Source organism: Oryctolagus cuniculus, chromosome 1 (genome assembly GCF_964237555.1).
Source record: "Oryctolagus cuniculus chromosome 1, mOryCun1.1, whole genome shotgun sequence".
In the NCBI taxonomy this organism is placed as follows: domain Eukaryota; kingdom Metazoa; phylum Chordata; class Mammalia; order Lagomorpha; family Leporidae; genus Oryctolagus; species Oryctolagus cuniculus.
In genome coordinates, this window is record NC_091432.1 from 144,271,397 (window position 1) to 144,290,051 (window position 18,655).

Genomic DNA, 18,655 nt, shown 5'->3' on the forward strand with positions numbered 1-18,655 from the left:
CGGCGCAGCAAGCTGGCTGTAGCGGCCATTTGGGGGTGAACCAGCAGAAGGAAGACCTTTCTCTCTCTCTCTCACTGTCTAACTTTGCCTGTCAAAACAAACAAGGCCGGCGCCGCGGCTCACTAGGTTAATACTCTGCCTTGCGGCACTGGCACACCGGGTTCTAGTCCCGGTCGGGGCGCCAGATTCTGTCCCGGTTGCCCCTCTTCCAGGCCAGCTCTCTGCTGTGGCCAGGGAGTGCAGTGGAGGATGGCCCAAGTCCTTGGGCCCTGCACCCCATGGGAGACCAGGAGAAGGACCTGGCTCCTGGCTTCAGATCAGCGTGATGCGCCGACCGCAGTGCGCCGGTCGCGGCAGCCATTGGAGGGTGAACCAATGGCAAAGGAAGACCTTTCTCTCTCTCTCTCTCTCTCCCTCTCTCCCTCTCTCCCTCTCCACTCTGCCTGTCAAAAAAAAAAAAAAAAAAAAAAAAAGAGATCCCATGTTTGTGATTTTTCTGGAAGCTCTGGTCCATAGGTATCCTATCTGATTTTAACCTTTGTTGCACTTCTAAAAGCAATTAGGAAATAGAGTGTTTATTGCTTTTTGCATCTTTAGGATAGTTTTAACTCTCATACTTGACTGAAAGGGAAAAATGTAAACAGAATGAGTTTAAATTGACTGCATTATCTCTGAAGGTATAATGGAAAGTATTTGTAACCAGTGTAGCAACCTGCTTCCAGTTCTGACTCAGCTGTGTTGTCTTTGTCATAGGGGTTGGACTGTGTGAGAACTATTGAAGAATTGGCAAGAGTCCTCAGGAAACATGCAGGTACCACTGTAGGCTTGTCTGAAAAGCTTTGTCTGTCTTAGTATTTTGCAGACTTAGAATTTACTAGTGTCAGTGAAGTAGTATAGTGGCTCATATAACAATATTTACAAAATCGGTGTCTTTAAAAAATTTTAATATAGGTAAGCATGAGAAAATACTAAGGAATTGGTGATAATTTGTGTGCATATTTTGCCTAGTTTAGTTTTATTTCAAGACAAAGCATAAACCCGACGAAGAGGTTTGGAAATCGTTTTGCCTTATTGAGATAATATAGATCAAAGTGCAGTAGTTGCTGACAGTGGTGTGAAGCATAATAGCACCCTGGATCCAGATTTGGGGTTGTATTTGCAGTGTCCTACTCAGCAAACAGATGTGACCCTAGAAAAGTCACTGTACTGATCTCTTTCATCTAATTAAAGAATGGAGAAAGCAAACAGGGTAATTTCTCAAGTGTTTACCGCTGTTAAATGTGTAGTCTCTGTAAATCCTGCATGGAGCTGCAATGCTATGAACACATTCTTTTGCTGTCAGGGGCAACTATAAATTCTGTTAACAGTGAAACTGTCAGCAAACTTATGTGCTAAGAGCTGAAAATGAAAGTGAACAAGAGATGTAGTCAAGAATAGACTTCAGTTCACAGCATGGACATAGATACATACAAACATATACCTCGAGTGCCGCTTTTCTTTGTATCTTTTTTCTTTGCTTTTCTTTTTAAGATTTATTTATTTGAAAGTGTTAAAAGGACAGGCAGAGAGAGATCTTCGTCTGCTGGTTCACTCTCTAAATGGCCTCAGTGGCTGGGGTTGAGCCCTTAGACATGGTAGGAACATTTTTAATAAACTGTATAAGTCTTTCCTTTGACAGCTTTCAGATTTTAGGCAAGTAAGGTAATTTTATAGGCTTTTAACAGTGTAAGTCTTCAGTTTTCAAAGTAAGTAAAGGGCAAGTGTTTGCAGCGGTTAAGACACTGCTTGGGAAGCCTGCATCCTATATTGGAGTACTTGGCTGGAGTTTTGACTGCACCCTTGATTCCAGCTTCCTGCTAGCAAGCAGGATCCCTTCCTGCTCGTGTGGGAGACCTGGATTGAATTCTGGATTTTGGCTTCAGGCTGGCCTGGCCTCAGCTGTTGTAGAAATTTGTGGAATCAGCAGATGGAACATCTGTCTTTGTCTCTCTGCCTTTCAACTAAACCAAAAATAAATGCATACTTTTTAAAAATGAGTAACAGATGCTATGATAAGTATTAAATAACTTCTGAGGAGAGAGAGATTAGAGGGAAAAGTTGCATAGGGGAGGTTTGTGGCAAAGATGGACTTCCCATGAACACAGGTGGTGGAAAGTGCAATTTGGAGAGGATGGTGAAAGACATCACTTAAGAGGATGCATGGATGTGAGCATAAGATATACTGTGTTATATAGTATATTTTGAAGCACAACGGGAGATTGTTAAATTTGGAGAAGAGTTTCCAATGGGAAATATTGGAGATAAGGCACAGTTTCCAGATGTTTGGGAGCCATTGAGGGACAGGAAGGGTGGGACCTAATCGAAGTGAGACAGTATCTTTTTAGGCGGCTGGTAAGCCTGTCTTAGAGAAGGTATAGTCTTGGCAACAGGGCAGGCACTTCAGTGGTGTAAGGATGAAGGCATGAATGATTCTAAAGGGAAAATTTCCTTGATTTGGTCCCTACAAATAGGAAATAAAGAATAAGGTTGATGTCTGGGATTGTTGGCGGAGAACACCTGTATGAATATGTTCAGCTTGCCGTGATGTAGAACCTCCAATAGTTAACAGACAGCAAGCAAGCAGAAATATGAGGGATGGACATTTAACTTAGTAGTTAAGATACCGGTTAAGATACCCACATTCCCTGGCTGGTCTTGTGGCGTAGTGGGTTAAGGTGCTGCCTGCAAAGGTAACATCCCATTTGGGTGTGAGTTCAAGTTCTGGCTGTTCCACTTCCTATCCAGCTCCCTGCTAATGTACCTGGGAAGGCACTGGAAGATGTCCCAAGTGCTTGGGCCCCTGCCACCCATGTGGGAGACCTGGATGGAGTTCCAGGCTCCTGGCTTTGGCATGGCCCAGCCCTGGCCCTTGTGGCCATTTGAGGAGTGAACCAGTAGATAGAAGACCTCTCTCTGTCTCATCCTCTCTCTCTCTGAACTCTGCCTTTCAAGTAAATAAATAATCTTTTTAAAAAGATGCCCACATCCCCTGTTAGAGTGCTTGGAGTCACTACCCTGCTCTGTCTCTGCCTTCCTGCTAATGCACATATGGGAGACAGGGTGATGGGTGTAGTGATTGGGTTTCCTGGACTGAGGCTCCTACTCTGCTTCAGCTGGGACCCAGCCATCAGGGACATTTGAGAATTGAACCAGTGGATGGGGGTATGTGTTCACTGTCCTTTCTCTCTCCCTCTCTCCCTCCCTCTCTCTGCCTGTCAAAAAAAAAAAAAAAATACTGGAAATACAGGATAAGTCAAGATTGAAGATGAAAATAAAATAATGTTTGTGCTGGGTATATTGAAAAGAGATTGAGAAACAGAGGAAATGACAAAGAATAAAATAATTACAAGGGATCATTTGAGAGAAATTGAAGACTAAACTCTAATTTAATGGGTAGAAATTAAGGCGACTGGAAAAGGGAGCCTTTGAAATGGTAAATAAGAAGCAGGATGATGTGCTTTGAGTCAAGCCTGGAGGACAGCTTGCAAGTGTGATAATGGTCAGTAATGTAAAATTCAGAGAGGGAGGGAGAGGAAAGAAACCTAAAATTTGAGCAGCTGCAGACTCTGGTATCCTGGAGGAAACCTGCCAATCTTTCATGGCTATGGAGGGATGGCAGCATAGCACTTTCTGTTTTTAAATCCTGGTTCCCCACTTGCTGGCTGTGTGACACCAGGAAACCAGTCTCATCCTATACATTCAGTAGCTCATCTATAATGTGAGAATAGCAGTACTAGCAGTTACAGTTGAGAAAAGTAATGCAGTTAGATGTTACTTAAAGAAAATATGAGAAATATGTCATTGGGTAATTTCATTGGGTAATGTTTGTTGTTGTTAAGATTTATTTATTTATTTATTTGAAAGGCACAGTTAGAGAGGGAGAGTCAGAGAGAGATCTTTCAACTACTGGTTCACTCCCAAAATGGCCACAATGGCGGGGGCTGGGCCAGTCCAAAGCCAGGAGCCAGGAGCTTCTTCTGGGTCTCCTAGATGATACAGAGCACTCTCTCAATGTGGCCTCCTTGATGCAGTCAACATACACATTGGGTGGGGAGTAGGGACAGTCCGACATGGAGGTGCACTGGAGAAAGCTGTTGCTTGAGACACCAGCATCCTGTTTGAGTCCCTGCTAATGTGCCTAGCGAGATGGCAGATAATAGGCCAAGTACTTTGGTCCCTACCATCAATGTGGGAGATCCAGGCAGAGTTCTTGGTTCCTGGCTTTTTGCCTGGCCCAGACCTAGCTGTTGTGGGTATTTGGAGAGTGAATAAACAGATGGAAAATCTGAAAATCTCTCTCTGTCTCTCTCTCTCTGCCTTTCAGATCGATAGATTGATAAGTACACAAGAGGTATATGACTGCTGCCAATGTATTGCAAAATGATTGTTTTACTAGGTATCCTGTAAAATAACAATAAAAAGGATAGTAAGTACATAAACAAGTGACATGGCTACTTATCACATACAGTATTACGTGCTGTTGATAATTGAATGCACTCTGCTATTGCATGACTATCAGCACAGTAGGTCTGTTTACACAAACACGAGAGTAAAGCATTGAACCACAATGGTCACTAGGCAATAGGGATTTTACAACTCCCTTGTAATCCTAGGTGACCGCTGTTGCCTATGTGGTCCAAGGTTGACTGAAACATGGTTATGACTGTACATGCTAGTATATACAAGTGCTCACTGAACATGAACTTCCTTACCTGTGCTCCCCATCAGTATAAGTTAGAATTCATCTATCTCTCATACAGACCTTTCTTCCTGAGAGTATCCCTGTCGTCTGTCCTTTTCCCACTGAGTTCTGTGATATCAGCCCTGTAGATATCATCACACAACTCTATCCAAGGAAGTTCAGATTCCAACATTCCAGAATGAAGTCCTCCTCCTATGTACTGCCTCCCTTCTGCTCCAACCACCACCACTCCCTGCCTTTCCTTGGGAGTCCTCCTCCTTGGCCGTTGACATTGACCATCCTTGGAATCACCAAAATGGGTGAAGTGATCCCTAGCCTGGCCTAGACTGGATTCAGTAGAAATTTAGAGATCACCTTCTCTAAATCTGAATCCCAGCTCCATGGTTTACCAGCTGTATATGCCTATGTTAGGTTCTCCTGGTCTCTGCTTCCACATCTGAAAGGTGTTAAGTCTTAAGAGATAATATTTGTCAAGGGCTCTTCACATACCCCGTTACACAATGCCAAGGTCATCGTTTAAATAAATGTGGAAGTGATTCCTCCCAACTTAAAACCAGTTCATTGGTTTTTTTTTTTTTTGTTTTTTTTTTAAGATTTATTTTATTTATTTGAAAGAGTTACAGAGAGAGGTAGAGACAGAGAGAGGTCTTCCATCCACTGGTTCACTCCGCAGATGGCTGCAACGGCCAGAGCTGAACCGATGCAAAGCCAGGAGCTTCTCCCAGGTCTCCCATGTGGGTGCAGGGGCCCAAGCACTTGGGCCATCTACTGCTTTCCGAGGCCATAGCAGAGAGCTGGATTGGAAGTGGAGCACCTGAGGGGCTGGCGCTATGGCCTGTGGTGCTGGCACCCCATATGGTTGCCGGTTCTAGTCTCTCCTGCTCCAATTCCAATCCATCTCTCTGCTATGGCCTGGGAAAGCAGTAGAAGATGGCCCAAGTGCTTGGGCCCCTGCACCAGCATGGGAGACCGGGAAGAAGCTCCTGGCTCATGGCTTCGGATCGGCGCATCTCCAGCCATTGCAGCCATTTGGGGAGTGAACCAACAGAAGAAAGATCTCTTTCTTTGTCTCTTCTCACTGTCTGTAATTCTACCTCCCAAATAAATAAATAAAATCTTTTTTAAAAAAAGAAGAGGAGGACCGGCGCCGTGGCTCAATAGGCTAATCCTCCACTTTGCGGCACCGGTACACCGGGTTCTAGTCCCGGTTGGGGCGCTGGATTCTGTCCCGGTTGCCCCTCTTCCAGGCCAGCTCTCTGCTGTGGCCAGGGAGTGCAGTGGAGGATGGCCCAAGTGCTTGGGCCCTGCACCCCATGGGAGACCAGGAGAAGTACCTGAATCCTGCCATTGGATCAGCGCAGTGTGCCGGCCGCAGTACGCCGGCCGCGGCGGCCATTGGAGGGTGAACCAACAGCAAAAGGAAGACCTTTCTCTCTGTCTCTCTCTCTCACTGTCCACTCTGCCTGTCAAAAAAAAAAAAAAAGAAAAAAAAAAAGAGGAGCAGCTGGAACTAGAACCAGCGCCCATATGGGATGCCGGCACTTCAGGCTAGGGCTGCACCACAGCACCAGCCCCCTCATTGGCTTCTGTTTGCCTCTTCAAATGATTGTTAGCAGGATATATAGGTTCTCCATTTGGATTCTTCCTAGTTTGTCTTCCCATCTCCTGTAATTCATCAGGTCCCCTCTACAGCCTTCACAATTTCGCGGGAGTTCCCTAAACATGCTAGTCTGTTTCAGGCATCCGTCCTCTTGTGTGTGGTTTTCCTTGCCTGGTAAATCCCCTCAACATAAACTGTCTTTGCCTGTTGCTCTTTTTCAAAGCCTAGCTCAAGCAGTTTCCCCCATCCTATTGAAGCTGATTCTTTCTGTTACGTTTACAACTTGTAGACCCGTGGTGAGTGGCTTTTGAGGATGCCGATGATGCCTCCAAGGTTTTCTGTAGAGGAGGTAACAGTCACGTGGTGTAGTCCAGACTCTGGTAGTCATTCAGTGTTGGTGTTTATCAGCTTGACAGCCCTGAATGCACACAAGCTATCCAGTGAGAGCATTTGCTGCTGGTTTTATCCTTTCAGTTAAAATATCAGTGTATTTAGCAAGTGTCAACCTTGCTAGGTGTTTGTTAATAACAGGAATTCCTGGCTAGTTTTAGTGATTGCAGTGAAATAAGCCAAAGTTGGGCTCTGTCATTTTATACTGGAACATTAAGATTGGAGCCATCAGTCCCCAGCTGCTGTAGTTAATGATACTATCTTATTTCCCAACCTAGGTCTGAGAAACATCTTGCCTATTACAACGGCAAAGGTGCCAATCGTGAAGTTCTTCCATTTGAGAAGTGGCCTAGAAGTGGATATCAGTTTGTATAACACATTGGTAAGATGATTTTCTGGTTTGCTATAAGGTTTTATGGGACCCCTCGATCCCCTAAGTCCAGTCAGTTGAAATAATGCCATGGGAGGGTGGGGGAATCTTACATCTACTTGAAAGGAAGTGATTGTTTAATACCCGTATTTTCTATATGCATAGGGGAAGTCATGAGGTCAGTTGTAAAGTAAAACTCTTCAGTATCGTCTAGTAAATTACTGAAGCTTCAGTGGAAGATATCTTGTGCCTAACGTGAATCAGAATATTCCAGCTTCAAAACTTGTCACATAATTGATAGCCTTATAGTGTAATTTCCCTTTTAACAGGCCCTTCATAACACAAGGCTTTTGTCTGCTTATTCAGCCATTGACCCCAGAGTGAAATACTTGTGCTATACCATGAAAGTATTTACAAAGGTGAGTGAGCATGCTTACTGCTGTGATGTATCAGGAAGTTTCATTATGTCTTCAAGCCTTGTTGCAAGCATGTGCCTTTAATTTTCAATGGACATTTCCATGCCAGATGTGTCCTGCAACTGTTTGGGAAGGCATCCAACCGCATATTTTGTTGTCTTGAATTTTACATGATAATCTGACCTTGTTTGTGGCTAACAGCCTACTAGTTTTCTGAGTTTTATTTGGTTTCATTGGTATATCTTAGCCTTTTACAGTACTCCTCAGCATAAGCACCTTAGCTTTAGTGGTAACAGAATGGCTGCACATTCAGCAGAAAGCACTGATGGTGTTCGCTGTTCTTCGTTTTCCTGCCCTCTAGATGTGTGACATTGGTGACGCGTCCAGAGGCAGTTTATCGTCATATGCATACACTCTCATGGTGCTATATTTTCTCCAGCAGAGGAATCCACCAGTCATCCCTGTCCTCCAAGAGGTATTACTAAAAGAAATTATATTTCTCATCTGGAAGGCTGGGAAATCTCTGACCCCTCTTCCTTCTCTAAGATCCTGTGATTCTATATTTAAATTTTTAACTATTTTCCTGGAAGTCTTTGTATCAATGTATTAAGTTTATGATCCTTACTAACATTTTAAAAATTAATTTCAGATATACAAAGGTGAAAAGAAACCTGAAATATTTGTTGATGGATGGAATATATATTTTTTTGATCAGATTGATGAACTGGTACGTATTTTAAGAGTAAAGATTTTGCAACATCCTTTACTAAAAGCTATACTATACTGTTGTGTAGATGGCTAACAACTATATTAGTGTTTGTTATATTATAAATATAGACATGCTGTTAGGAAACTAGCATTTACAGATGTTTCCTTTGAAGTAAAAACATTATTACTGAGCCTGGTGAGTTTCTAGGGACTCTATCCAGTACTTTCTTAATGCCTGTTAGAGACCTTTATTCTATGTGAATGGACTATTGGCTCTCTGGTTTTCATACTGAAAGTTGGGAAAGACTTTCATAGAATTGTAGAGACTAAGTACTATAGGCATCACCAAGGATCTTAGAGTTTATTTCCAGTTTCCCCACTGACAGGGTCTGATGTTTGATGTTGCAAACAGCTATCCCTATCTCCAGGTTATAAGAGATTAATAAATTCTTACAAATAATTTTTGTTTGTGAAAGAAAATTTTTTATATTTTCGTATATCTATCTCTAGCTAATTAGAAGTTAAGTGTGAATTTATTCCCTGAGATACAAATGAGTAGTTTAACTTTATACAGAGCATGCTATTCCTTGTTCTCTTCTATTTCTAGCCTGCCTATTGGCCAGAATATGGAAAGAATACAGAATCTGTTGGGCAATTATGGTTGGGACTTCTTCGTTTCTACACAGAAGAATTTGATTTTAAAGAGCATGTTATTAGCATCAGGAGAAAAAGTCTGCTTACAACTTTTAAGAAGCAGTGGACCTCGAAATACATTGTTATTGAAGGTACAATTAAAATCAAATATTTAACAATTAAACTTAAACTGTGAGGACATCATTCTTCCTCTTTACAGAGTTGTTCTTGGATAGCCACCAGTTGCTTTGAGGCTACACGGTGTGGTAGTCCCATTGTTGTCTATATCAGGCCAACATCTCTGTTTCCAACCTGAACACTGATTTCTCAGTGAGTGATCCTTCACACGTGGGGCATCTCAGAAGCCCAAAAGTCTGCTCACCTCAACAGTTTTACTACTGTTGCACTTGTACTGGGATATACAGTAGCAATAAAATTAAGGCAGCTTCAACATAGAAGGGCTTTTTTCTTTTCTTAGGATTTATTTATTAATTCAGAGTCAGAGTTAGAGAGATCTTCCAAACACTGGTTCACTCCCCAAGTGGCCACAACTCTCAGGGCTGAGCCAGGCCAAGGCCTGAAACTAGGAACTTCTTCCAGGTCTCCTGTGTGGGTGGCAGGGGCCCAAGCACCTAGGTCATCTTCCAGTGCTTTTCCCAGGCCATGAACAGGGAGCTGGAAGGGCTGGTGCTATGGCATAGCAGGTAAAGCCACTGCCTGCAGTGCCAACATCCCATAAGGGCTCTGGTATGAGTCCTGGCTATTCCACATCTGATCCAGCTCTCTGGTGTGGCCTGGGAATGCAGCGGAGGATAGCCCAAGCCCTTGGGCCCTTGCACCCATGTTGGAGACCCGGAAGAAACTCCGGCTCCTGGCTTTGGATAGGCCCAGCTTCGGCTGTTGGAGCCATATAGGAAGTGAACCCCTGGATGGGAGACTTGCATGCTTGCTCGCTGTCTCTCTGTGCTTCTGCCTCTCTGTAACTCTGCTTTTCAAATAAATAATTAAATCTTTAAAAAAGAAAACAACAACAACAACAACAAAAACCAGGGAGCTGGATTGGAAGGGGAGCAGCCACTACACAAACCAGCACCCATATGGGATGCTGGCATCACAGGCAGCGGGTTAACCCACTGTGCCACAACACCCATTCCATAGTAGGACTTTAAGTTTTCTTTATTTTTTTTTTTAAAGATTTATTTTTATTTATTTAAAAGACAGAGTTACAGAGAGAGATAGAGACAGAGAGAAAGGTCTTCCCTCTGCTCCCCAGATGGCCGCAATGGCTGGAGCTGTGCTGATCCAAAGCCAGGAGCCAGGAGCTTCTTCCGGTTTTCCCACATGGGTGCAGGGGCCCAAGCACATGGGCTATTCTCCACTGCATTCCCAGGCCACAGCAGAGAGCTGGATCAGAAGAGGAGTAGCCGGGACTAGAACCAGCACCCACATGGGATGCTGGCACCACAACACCAGCCCCAGAACTTTAAATTTTCTAATCAAGAGTTGAGAAGTCGGGACCGGCACTGTGGCGTAACAGGTTAAGCTGCTGCCTGCAGCACTGACATGCCATCTGGGCACCAGTTTGAGTCCTGGCCGCTCCGCTACCCATCCAGCTCCCTGTTAATATGCCTGGGAAAGCAGCAGAGGGTGGTCCAAGTGCTTGGGACCCTGCCCCCATGAGGGAGACCCGAAAGAAGCCCCTTACTCCTGGCTTGGCCCTGTCTTGGTTCCAGCCATTGCAGTTAGGTGGGGAGTGAAGTTGGCAGATGGAAGGTCTCTTCGTCTCTTCATCTCTCCTTCTCTAACTCTGCCTTTCAAATTTAAAAAAAAAAAAAAAAAAAAAAAAGTTGAAAAGTGCCACCAAGAGTGAATTTTCTTCTCTTCAAAGATTTTATTTATTTATTTTGAAAGACTTAGAGCGAGAGAGAGATCTTCTATCCTCTGGTTCACTGCCCACATGGCCACAATGGCTAGGGCTGAGCAAGGCCAGAGCCAGGAGCCAGGAGCTTCATCTGGGTCTCCCATGTGGGTGGCAGCATCCCAAATATGTGGGCCATATTCCAGTGCTTTTCCCAGGTGCATTAGTAGGGAGCTGTATTCCAAGTGGAACAACCAGCATACAGACGTGGCAGTTTTACTCACTACATAACGCCAGGCCCCAAGAGTGAATTTTCAGTGGTTTTATTTCTGTTAATGCTGGTGTTTACCTATAAGTAATTGCATTCAAGTTTTCATATTTATTATGACCATGCAAAATGCTTTTCTTCCAAGAAATGCAAGGATTCACTGGAATCATTGATAATTTTTTATTTGCGATTTATGGAATTTTAAAAGGAAAATAGAATTTAAATGCTTAAGTTGAGAAATGGCTTCATAATTTTTCAATTATTATTATGGGGTGTTTTTTCATTTTTTTTTTTAATATAATCCTATCACCTAAATAATATGTTACCCTTAAGTTAGGCTTTTATCAGTACTTCTATCTGTTGGCAGTATTAAAATGAGAACATTTGTAAAGTGAATTTCAGATCACAGTAGGTTATAGATCTATTTTTAAGTTTTTAGGATCTATTATGTCAAACTTTAGTTTCTTTATCACAGTGGATTCTTATGATTGAACAATTACTGAAGTATAGCTCTCAGGTGGATGTTTGGTTCAGCAGCTGAGATGCCACAGGATATCCATGTCCCATATCAGCTTCCAGGTGTAAGTCCCAGCTGTGTCCTCCCTTCCAGCTTCCTGCTAGTGCATGCCAGAGAGCAGCCAGTCACGGCTCAAGCAGTTGAGTTCTCGCTACCCATATGGGAGACATGGATTGGGTTCTTAGGTCCTGGCGTTAGCCTGACACAGCCCTGGCTGGTATGGGCATTTGTGGAGGGGGCCAGCAAGTGGGAGATGTCCCTCTCTCTGTATCTCATTTTCTGTCTTTCAAATAAGTAACTTATAAAAAAAAAAACATAACTGAAAAAGTAGAAGGATACGGCTTTCCACTTCTTTAGTCCTTGTTGTCTCCATTTTCTCAATGAGAGGATCCCCCAAAAAAGGTCATCTCTTTTTTTTTTTTTTCCAAACATTTATTATTTATTAGAAAGGCAGAGTTACAAAAAAAGAGGGAGAGACAGGGATCTTTCATCCTTGGTTCACTCCTTAAATGGCAGCCATGGGACTGGACCAGGCCAAAGCCAGGAGCCAGGAAATTCATCTGGGTCTCCCATGTAGATGCAGGGGCCCGAGTACTTGGGCCATCTTCTACTGCTTTCTCAGGCACATAAGCGGGGAGCTGGATTGGAAGTGGAGCAACCTGGACTTGAACTCATATTGGACACTAACATTGACAGGCAGCAGCTTAACCTGCTGCACCACCAATGCCAGGCCCTTAATTTTGTTTTTCTTTGACTTCATGAATGTTGTTTTTTGGTTTTTGAAGAAACTAGTTAAATATCTACATATGGTATCTAAGTTATGAATTGTGTATTTATTAAATTACCTATAAAGTAGTATTGGAATTGAAAAATAGTGCTTTTACACCATTTATTTTATGAAAGTTTATTCACACATCATACACACCTTCAGAATCAGTACCTTTTCCATCATTCCCACCACATTCTGGGTCGTCTGACAAATGAAGTCGTTTGTATCAGTCTTCTAGGACATTTGAGATGCACACAGCTAAGATTATGTGGAAGTTTATACGCAGCTTTTACTGGAAATGGTATCCTGAGATTCAGTTGGTATGCCACTGGAACCAAATATGTGTGTGTGTGTCTTTTATAAGTATGTTTTGTAAAAACTGAGGATTACTCTCTGAAGTGATTTTTTTTTTTTTAATTTATTTGGGAACTGGCACTATGGCTTAGTAGGTTAAGCCTCTGCCTGCAGGGCTGGCATCATATATGGACGTCGGTTCGAGTCCTGACTGCTCCATTTCCAATCCAGCACCCTGCTAATGTCCTGGGAATGCAGTGGAAGATAGTCCAAGTCCTTGAGCCCCTGTACCCATGTGTGAGACCTTGAAGAAGCTCCTGGCTTGTGGCATCGGATCAACCCATCTCCAGCCATTTCGGCCATTTGAGGATTAAACCAGGCAATGGAAGACCTCCCTCTGTCTCTCTTTCTCTCTGTCTGTAGCTCTGCCTCTCAGATAAACAAACAAGCAAAAAAAAAAAAAAAAAAAAAAGATTTAGTTATTTGAAATGCAGAGTTACAGAGAGAGAGATCATCTATCCACTGGTTCATTCCTCAAATAGCGGCAATGGCCAGAGCTGGGCCAGGCTGAAGCAAGGAGCCAGGAGCTTCTTCCAGGTCTCCCACATGGGTGGCAGAGGCCCCAAGCACTTGGGCCATTTCTACTGTTTTACCAGGAGCATTAGCTGGGAGCTGGGTAATATATGGGATGCCGACATTGCTGGCAGTGGCTTTATCCACTCCACTACAATGCCAGCCCTGAAAGTAAGCGTTAAGAGGCTTATTGGTTAGAAGCAACATTAAGTGCTAAAATGTTTTAAATATATTTGTGACTTTTATATGCATCCAAAGCTAGTATCTTATATAATTATATATCAGGCTAATGTGTCTTCTCCAAATGGTCTTTTGTTCAAAATTAGGCAAACTGTCAAATATAAAGACTTTTATAAAAATAAAGTAATACTTTGGTTAACACTTTTGGAAGTAACCTTGTCTTACAGTTGAGAGTATATATTATTTAGCCACATTATAAATATTAAGGTCCTTGAAAAGCCAGCCATTTAATGCTTTTATTAATGATGAGCCAAGTATTTGATACTTTCTTGTTATATGGACCTCATTTACTGGATGTAAGTGACATTGCATTTTCTATTTGATAATCTTATTCTTTATTTTCTTTACCTAGATCCATTTGATTTGAATCATAATCTTGGAGCTGGCTTATCAAGAAAAAGTAAGTTACTTTGCAAATTTTAGTACAGTTTCTTTTTTTTTTTTCTTTTAATTCATCTAATCAGGTTCTTAACTGTTTTCTTCTTAGTGACAAATTTTATAATGAAAGCATTTATCAATGGGAGAAGAGTGTTTGGCAGTCCAGTCAAAGGATTTCCTAAGGACTACCCCTCAAAAATGGTGAGTCTGTTGGAAATGCCAAAAAACTGTTAATACACCTAATGTGTGCACATTACCTCAGTGAAAATGTGACTACTCTGAAGTCCGAGCCTGGCCAAGAATCCTAACAATACAGATTCCTAAAGACCTGTCTGTAACATCCCCCGGTTAGAAGCTATTGATCAGGAGACTAGGAGGACACAGTAAAAAATGGCATTTGGGTAGAGAAATCAATAACATTGTTGTTGCTGCTGCTGGTTTTCTTTGTTAACACATACCACCACTGGAACAGCTTTGAAAGTGAAGGAAGGCCAGTGCTGTGGTGCATCGGGTTGAGCCATCACTTGTAACACTGGCATCCTATATCAGAGTGCCAGTTCCGGACCCTGCTGCTCTGCCTACAGTCCAGCTCCCTGCTAATGCACCTGGGAAAGTCCAGATGATGGCTCAGGTACTAGGGCCCCTGCACCCATCTGAGACACCTGGAAGAAGCTCCTGGCTTTGACTTGGCACAGCCCTGGCTCTTGCAACCATATTAGGAGAGTGAACCAGCAGATGGAAGATTTCTCTGTCTCTCTGATTCTCTCTTTTCTCTGTCTGTGTTACTCAAATAAGCAAATCTCTTTTAAGATTTATTTTTTATTTATTTGAAAGGCAGAGTTGCACACAGAGAGGGAGACAGAGAGAGATGTCTTCCATCACTGGTTCACTCCCCAAATGGCTGCAACAGCTGGGGCTGGGCCAAGCTGAAGCCAGGAGCCAGGAGCTTTTGGTCTCCCACGTGGGTGCAGAGGCCCAAGCACTTGGGCCATCTTCCGCTGCTTTTCCAGGTGCATTAGCAGCCAGCTGGATTAGAAATGAAGGAGCCAGGACTTCAACTGGCACCTGTGTGGGCTGCCAGCACTGCAGGCAGCAGCTTAAACCCTATGCCACAGCACCAGCCCCTAAATCAATCTTTTTTTTTTTTTTTTTTTTGACAGGCAGAGTGGACAGTGAGAGAGACAGAGAGAAAGGTCTTCCTTTGCCGTTAGTTCACCCTCCAATGGCCACCGTGGCCCGTGCACTGCAGCCGGCGCACTGCGCTGATCCAATGGCAGGAGCCAGGTATTTATCCTGGTCTCCCATGGGGTGCAGGGCCCAAGCACTTGGGCCATCCTCCACTGCACTCCCTGGCCACAGCAGAGAGCTGGCCTGGAAGAGGGGCAACCGGGACAGAATCCAGCGCCCCGACCGGGACTAGAACCTGGTGTGCTGGCGCCGCAAGGCGGAGGATTAGCCTAGCGAGCCGCGGCGCCAGCTAAATCAATCATTTTTAAAAAGGATATTTCAGTGCAAGGACAATGGCCAGTACTTGATAATTTTGCTAACAATAAAGTCATTTTTCTCCTGCATTAATTTTCTTGATAAAGACTTCTTTTTAATAAATCGTCGGACACAGTGTGTGATGCGCCGATCTGTGCATGCAACAAGAAATGATTAAATCAGGTCAATGGCATATGTCGCTTTTTTTTTTTTTTTTTTTTTTTAAGATTTATTTTATTTGCTTGAAAGAATTACAGAGAGAGTTAGAGAAAGAGACAGGTCTTCCATCCGCTGGTTCAATCCCCAGATGGCCACAATGGCCGGAGTTGCTCCAATCCAAAGCCAGGAGCCAGGAGCTTCTTCCAGGTCTCCCATGTGGGTGCAGGAGCCCAAGGACTTGGGCCATCTTTTACTGCTATCTCAGGCCATAGCAGAGAGCTGGATCAGAGAAGGAGCAGCCAGGACTTGAACCAGTGCCCATGTGTGATGCTGGCGCTTCAGGCCAGGGCTTTAACCCACTGCGTCACAGCACCGGCTCCTTGCTTAATTTCTTGTGACAAGACATTTGAGATTTACTCTCTTATTTTTAAGTGTACATTATTGCTGCTGTGCAGTAGATCTCAAGTTTATTTTTCCTGATTGAAGTTTTGTACTCTGGAACTCCTCATACCCTTCCTTCCCCCAGTACAGACTTTAAGTGAACTCTAGTGTACACCTCAATAGGCACATTACGCATCTAATTGCACCTTGTAAATCTAGCTGGATATTACTATGTACGTCTTCCACACTCGTGCTTCTGAAATGGGCTCAGTCACTGGGGATTTTGGTAGGCCACAAATGCTAATGGGTCTGGAATGGGCCCCGTTATTTGCATTTACAAGGCCCCAGCTCATGCCAGTGCTGCTGGTCCCCACCTTAATTTTTGTAGCCAAGGGGCTAAGAGTTCGGACCCTTGTCTGTGCCTCTGCTGTTTTTTTCCTTCAGAAACCATGGCAAAGCAGCAACCTGTGGGGTTTTTTTCTTCTCCTCAGTGTACTCTGTGTAATGTAGATCGCATTCTTCCCTTTATTAGGGTTTAGCCTTTCCATTTCATGAGGCCCTTGACCAAGCCTCAGCTCAGCTCCCTTCCAGGTCCTGGGGAAGCTGGCTCGTAGGGATGGGAAATGCGCCTGCTTAGATGTGTGCATAAACCTGCAGGGTTAAGGTGAAACAGGACTTGGCATGACTAAGAAGAATAAACAAAAACGGGTTCAGATAAGTTACATCTGAGTTACATCTGCTGGTTGCAGAGTTTGTTTGGAATTAAGCAGTATCTATGATGTCTGTTAAGACACATCAGTGGTTGAGATGTAACCTCTCTGTTCAACATCTCCTTAGTCTTTGTGTTTAGATCTCATTAACAATTTGGGCTTTCACATGTATTGTCTTCTAGGAGTATTTTTTTGATCCAGATGTACTAACTGAAGGTGAACTGGCCCCAAATGATAGATGTTGCCGGATTTGTGGGAAAATCGGGCACTTCATGAAGGACTGTCCTATGAGGAGAAAGTAAGTAAATGTTCAAAAGGAGCACGTTCATTGTCCCACTTTTGGGTTGTGTTGTTAGTTTGACTTTGCTTTTTGTTTTGTTTCTTTGAGAGACAGACAGACAGCTTCTATATGCTGCTGATTTAGTCCCCAAATGCCTGCAACAGCCAGGGTTGGGCCAGGCCCCAGTCAGGAGGGGGGATCCAGGAACCCAATCCAGGTCTCCTGTCTGGACAACAGGGATCCTGCTACTTGGATTATCATCTGCTGAGTCACATTCTGAGCATGGGGTTGGCAGCAGGTGGAGCCAGGGTTTGGACCTATGCATTCCAGTAGGGGTGCAGGAGCCTTCATTACTAGGCAAAGTGCCTGCCACTTTCCCAGGGTGTTTTTGTTTTGTTTTTCAGATTTATTTATTTTAAAGTCAGAATTACAAAGAGAGAGGGAGCAACAGAGAGAGCTTACATCCACTGGTTCATTCCCCAGATGGCCACAATAGCCAGGGCTGGTCCAGGCTGAAACCAGTAACTTCGTCCAGGTTTCCCACATGGGCAACCTGGGCCCAAGCACTGGGCCATCTCTGGCTGCTTTTCCCAGCCCATTAGCAGAGAGCTGGATCCACAGAGGAGCAGCCAGGACTTGAACCATCACCCATCTGGGATGCTGGCATCACAGGCGTTGGCTTTACTGACTACGCCACAGCTCTAGTCCCCCCAGTTTTTAAATCAGGTTCTATTATAGCAGAAATCCAGCATTTTCGGATACATTTAAGATTCTTTTTTTAAATGTGTGAATTAAAACATCAGTGTAGCCGGCGCCGCGGCTCACTAGGCTAATCCTCTGCCTTGCGACACCGGCTGGAACTGTGCTGATCTGAAGCCAGGAGCTTCTTCCAGATCTCCCACGAGGGTGCAGGGGCCCAAGGCCTTGGCCATCTTCTACTACTGTCCCAAGCCATGTATAGGTGACAATCCGGAATAGAAGTGGAGCAGCTCGGGACTCAAACCAGCGCCCATATGGGATGCTGGCACTTCAGGCCGGGGCGTTAACCCGCTGTGCCACAGTGCCGGCCCCCCAAGGTAGCTTCTTAATGAGGATAATGGACTTTCGTTTTTAAATTGTTGCTTTTTCCCTGATGTCTGTTCTTTCCTAGTTATCTATGAAAGCTGGAGTTGTCTTCATCTTTGGTTAAGTTTTCTGTTTAGATGTTTTCCTATTATTATTGTGTATTCTCCAGAGTGAGGCGGCGGCGAGATCAGGAAGATACCCTGAACCAAAGATACCCCGAAAACAAAGAGAAAAGAAGCAAAGAGGACAAAGAAATTCAGAACAAATACACAGAGCGAGAGGTGTCAGCAAAAGAGGATAAGAGCATGCCATGTACGCCTCAGAAAGCCAAGCCGCTGCGGCCGTCTGCCGAGCTGGCGCGGGAGAAGCTTCTCAGGCCGCCGCTGGAGAAGTGGAAGAGGCAGGATGACAGAGACCTCAGAGAGAAGCGCTGTTTCATTTGTGGAAGAGAAGGGCACATCAAAAAGGAGTGCCCACAGTTCAAAGGCTCTCCAGGTATGAACGCCTGTCCCACCTTGCTGCTGGCGCTGTCATCTGCGAGGAGATCTCCTTTTTAGAGTTCTTAACTGCCAGTAGTTACATTTATTTCTTTAACCAATATATTCAGTCAAAAAAGAGCTTGATTTTAAGAAAGTACACTCTACTGCCCTTTCATTGTGATCCTCTGTATATCTTAAAACTTATTCCTGGGTTCATTTAGAATCTTAGAAAAATCATCTTGGTGGGTTCTTTAAGATTATCGATAAAATCACCTTCTCGTTGTCCCCCGGACATGCACAATGTAGCCTCAGTGCCCAGCAAACAGGCTCCACTTCAGTAACTT

The 18,655-nt window shown here is 43.9% G+C and overlaps 1 protein-coding gene across 1 annotated transcript in view; it reads left to right on the forward strand.

Annotated features, from left to right (window-relative positions):
- The window catches only part of TUT7 (terminal uridylyl transferase 7), a gene marked incomplete in the record, with an annotated part of 69,531 nt that overhangs the window by 35,852 nt on the left and 15,024 nt on the right, over positions 1-18,655 (forward strand). Inside the window, 10 exon segments of the mRNA XM_070049875.1 lie at positions 754-811; positions 7,010-7,113; positions 7,431-7,520; positions 7,879-7,992; positions 8,167-8,244; positions 8,833-9,010; positions 13,730-13,777; positions 13,865-13,956; positions 16,670-16,785; positions 18,002-18,327. Of these exon segments, the coding sequence (XP_069905976.1) occupies positions 754-811; positions 7,010-7,113; positions 7,431-7,520; positions 7,879-7,992; positions 8,167-8,244; positions 8,833-9,010; positions 13,730-13,777; positions 13,865-13,956; positions 16,670-16,785; positions 18,002-18,327 (1,204 nt within the window).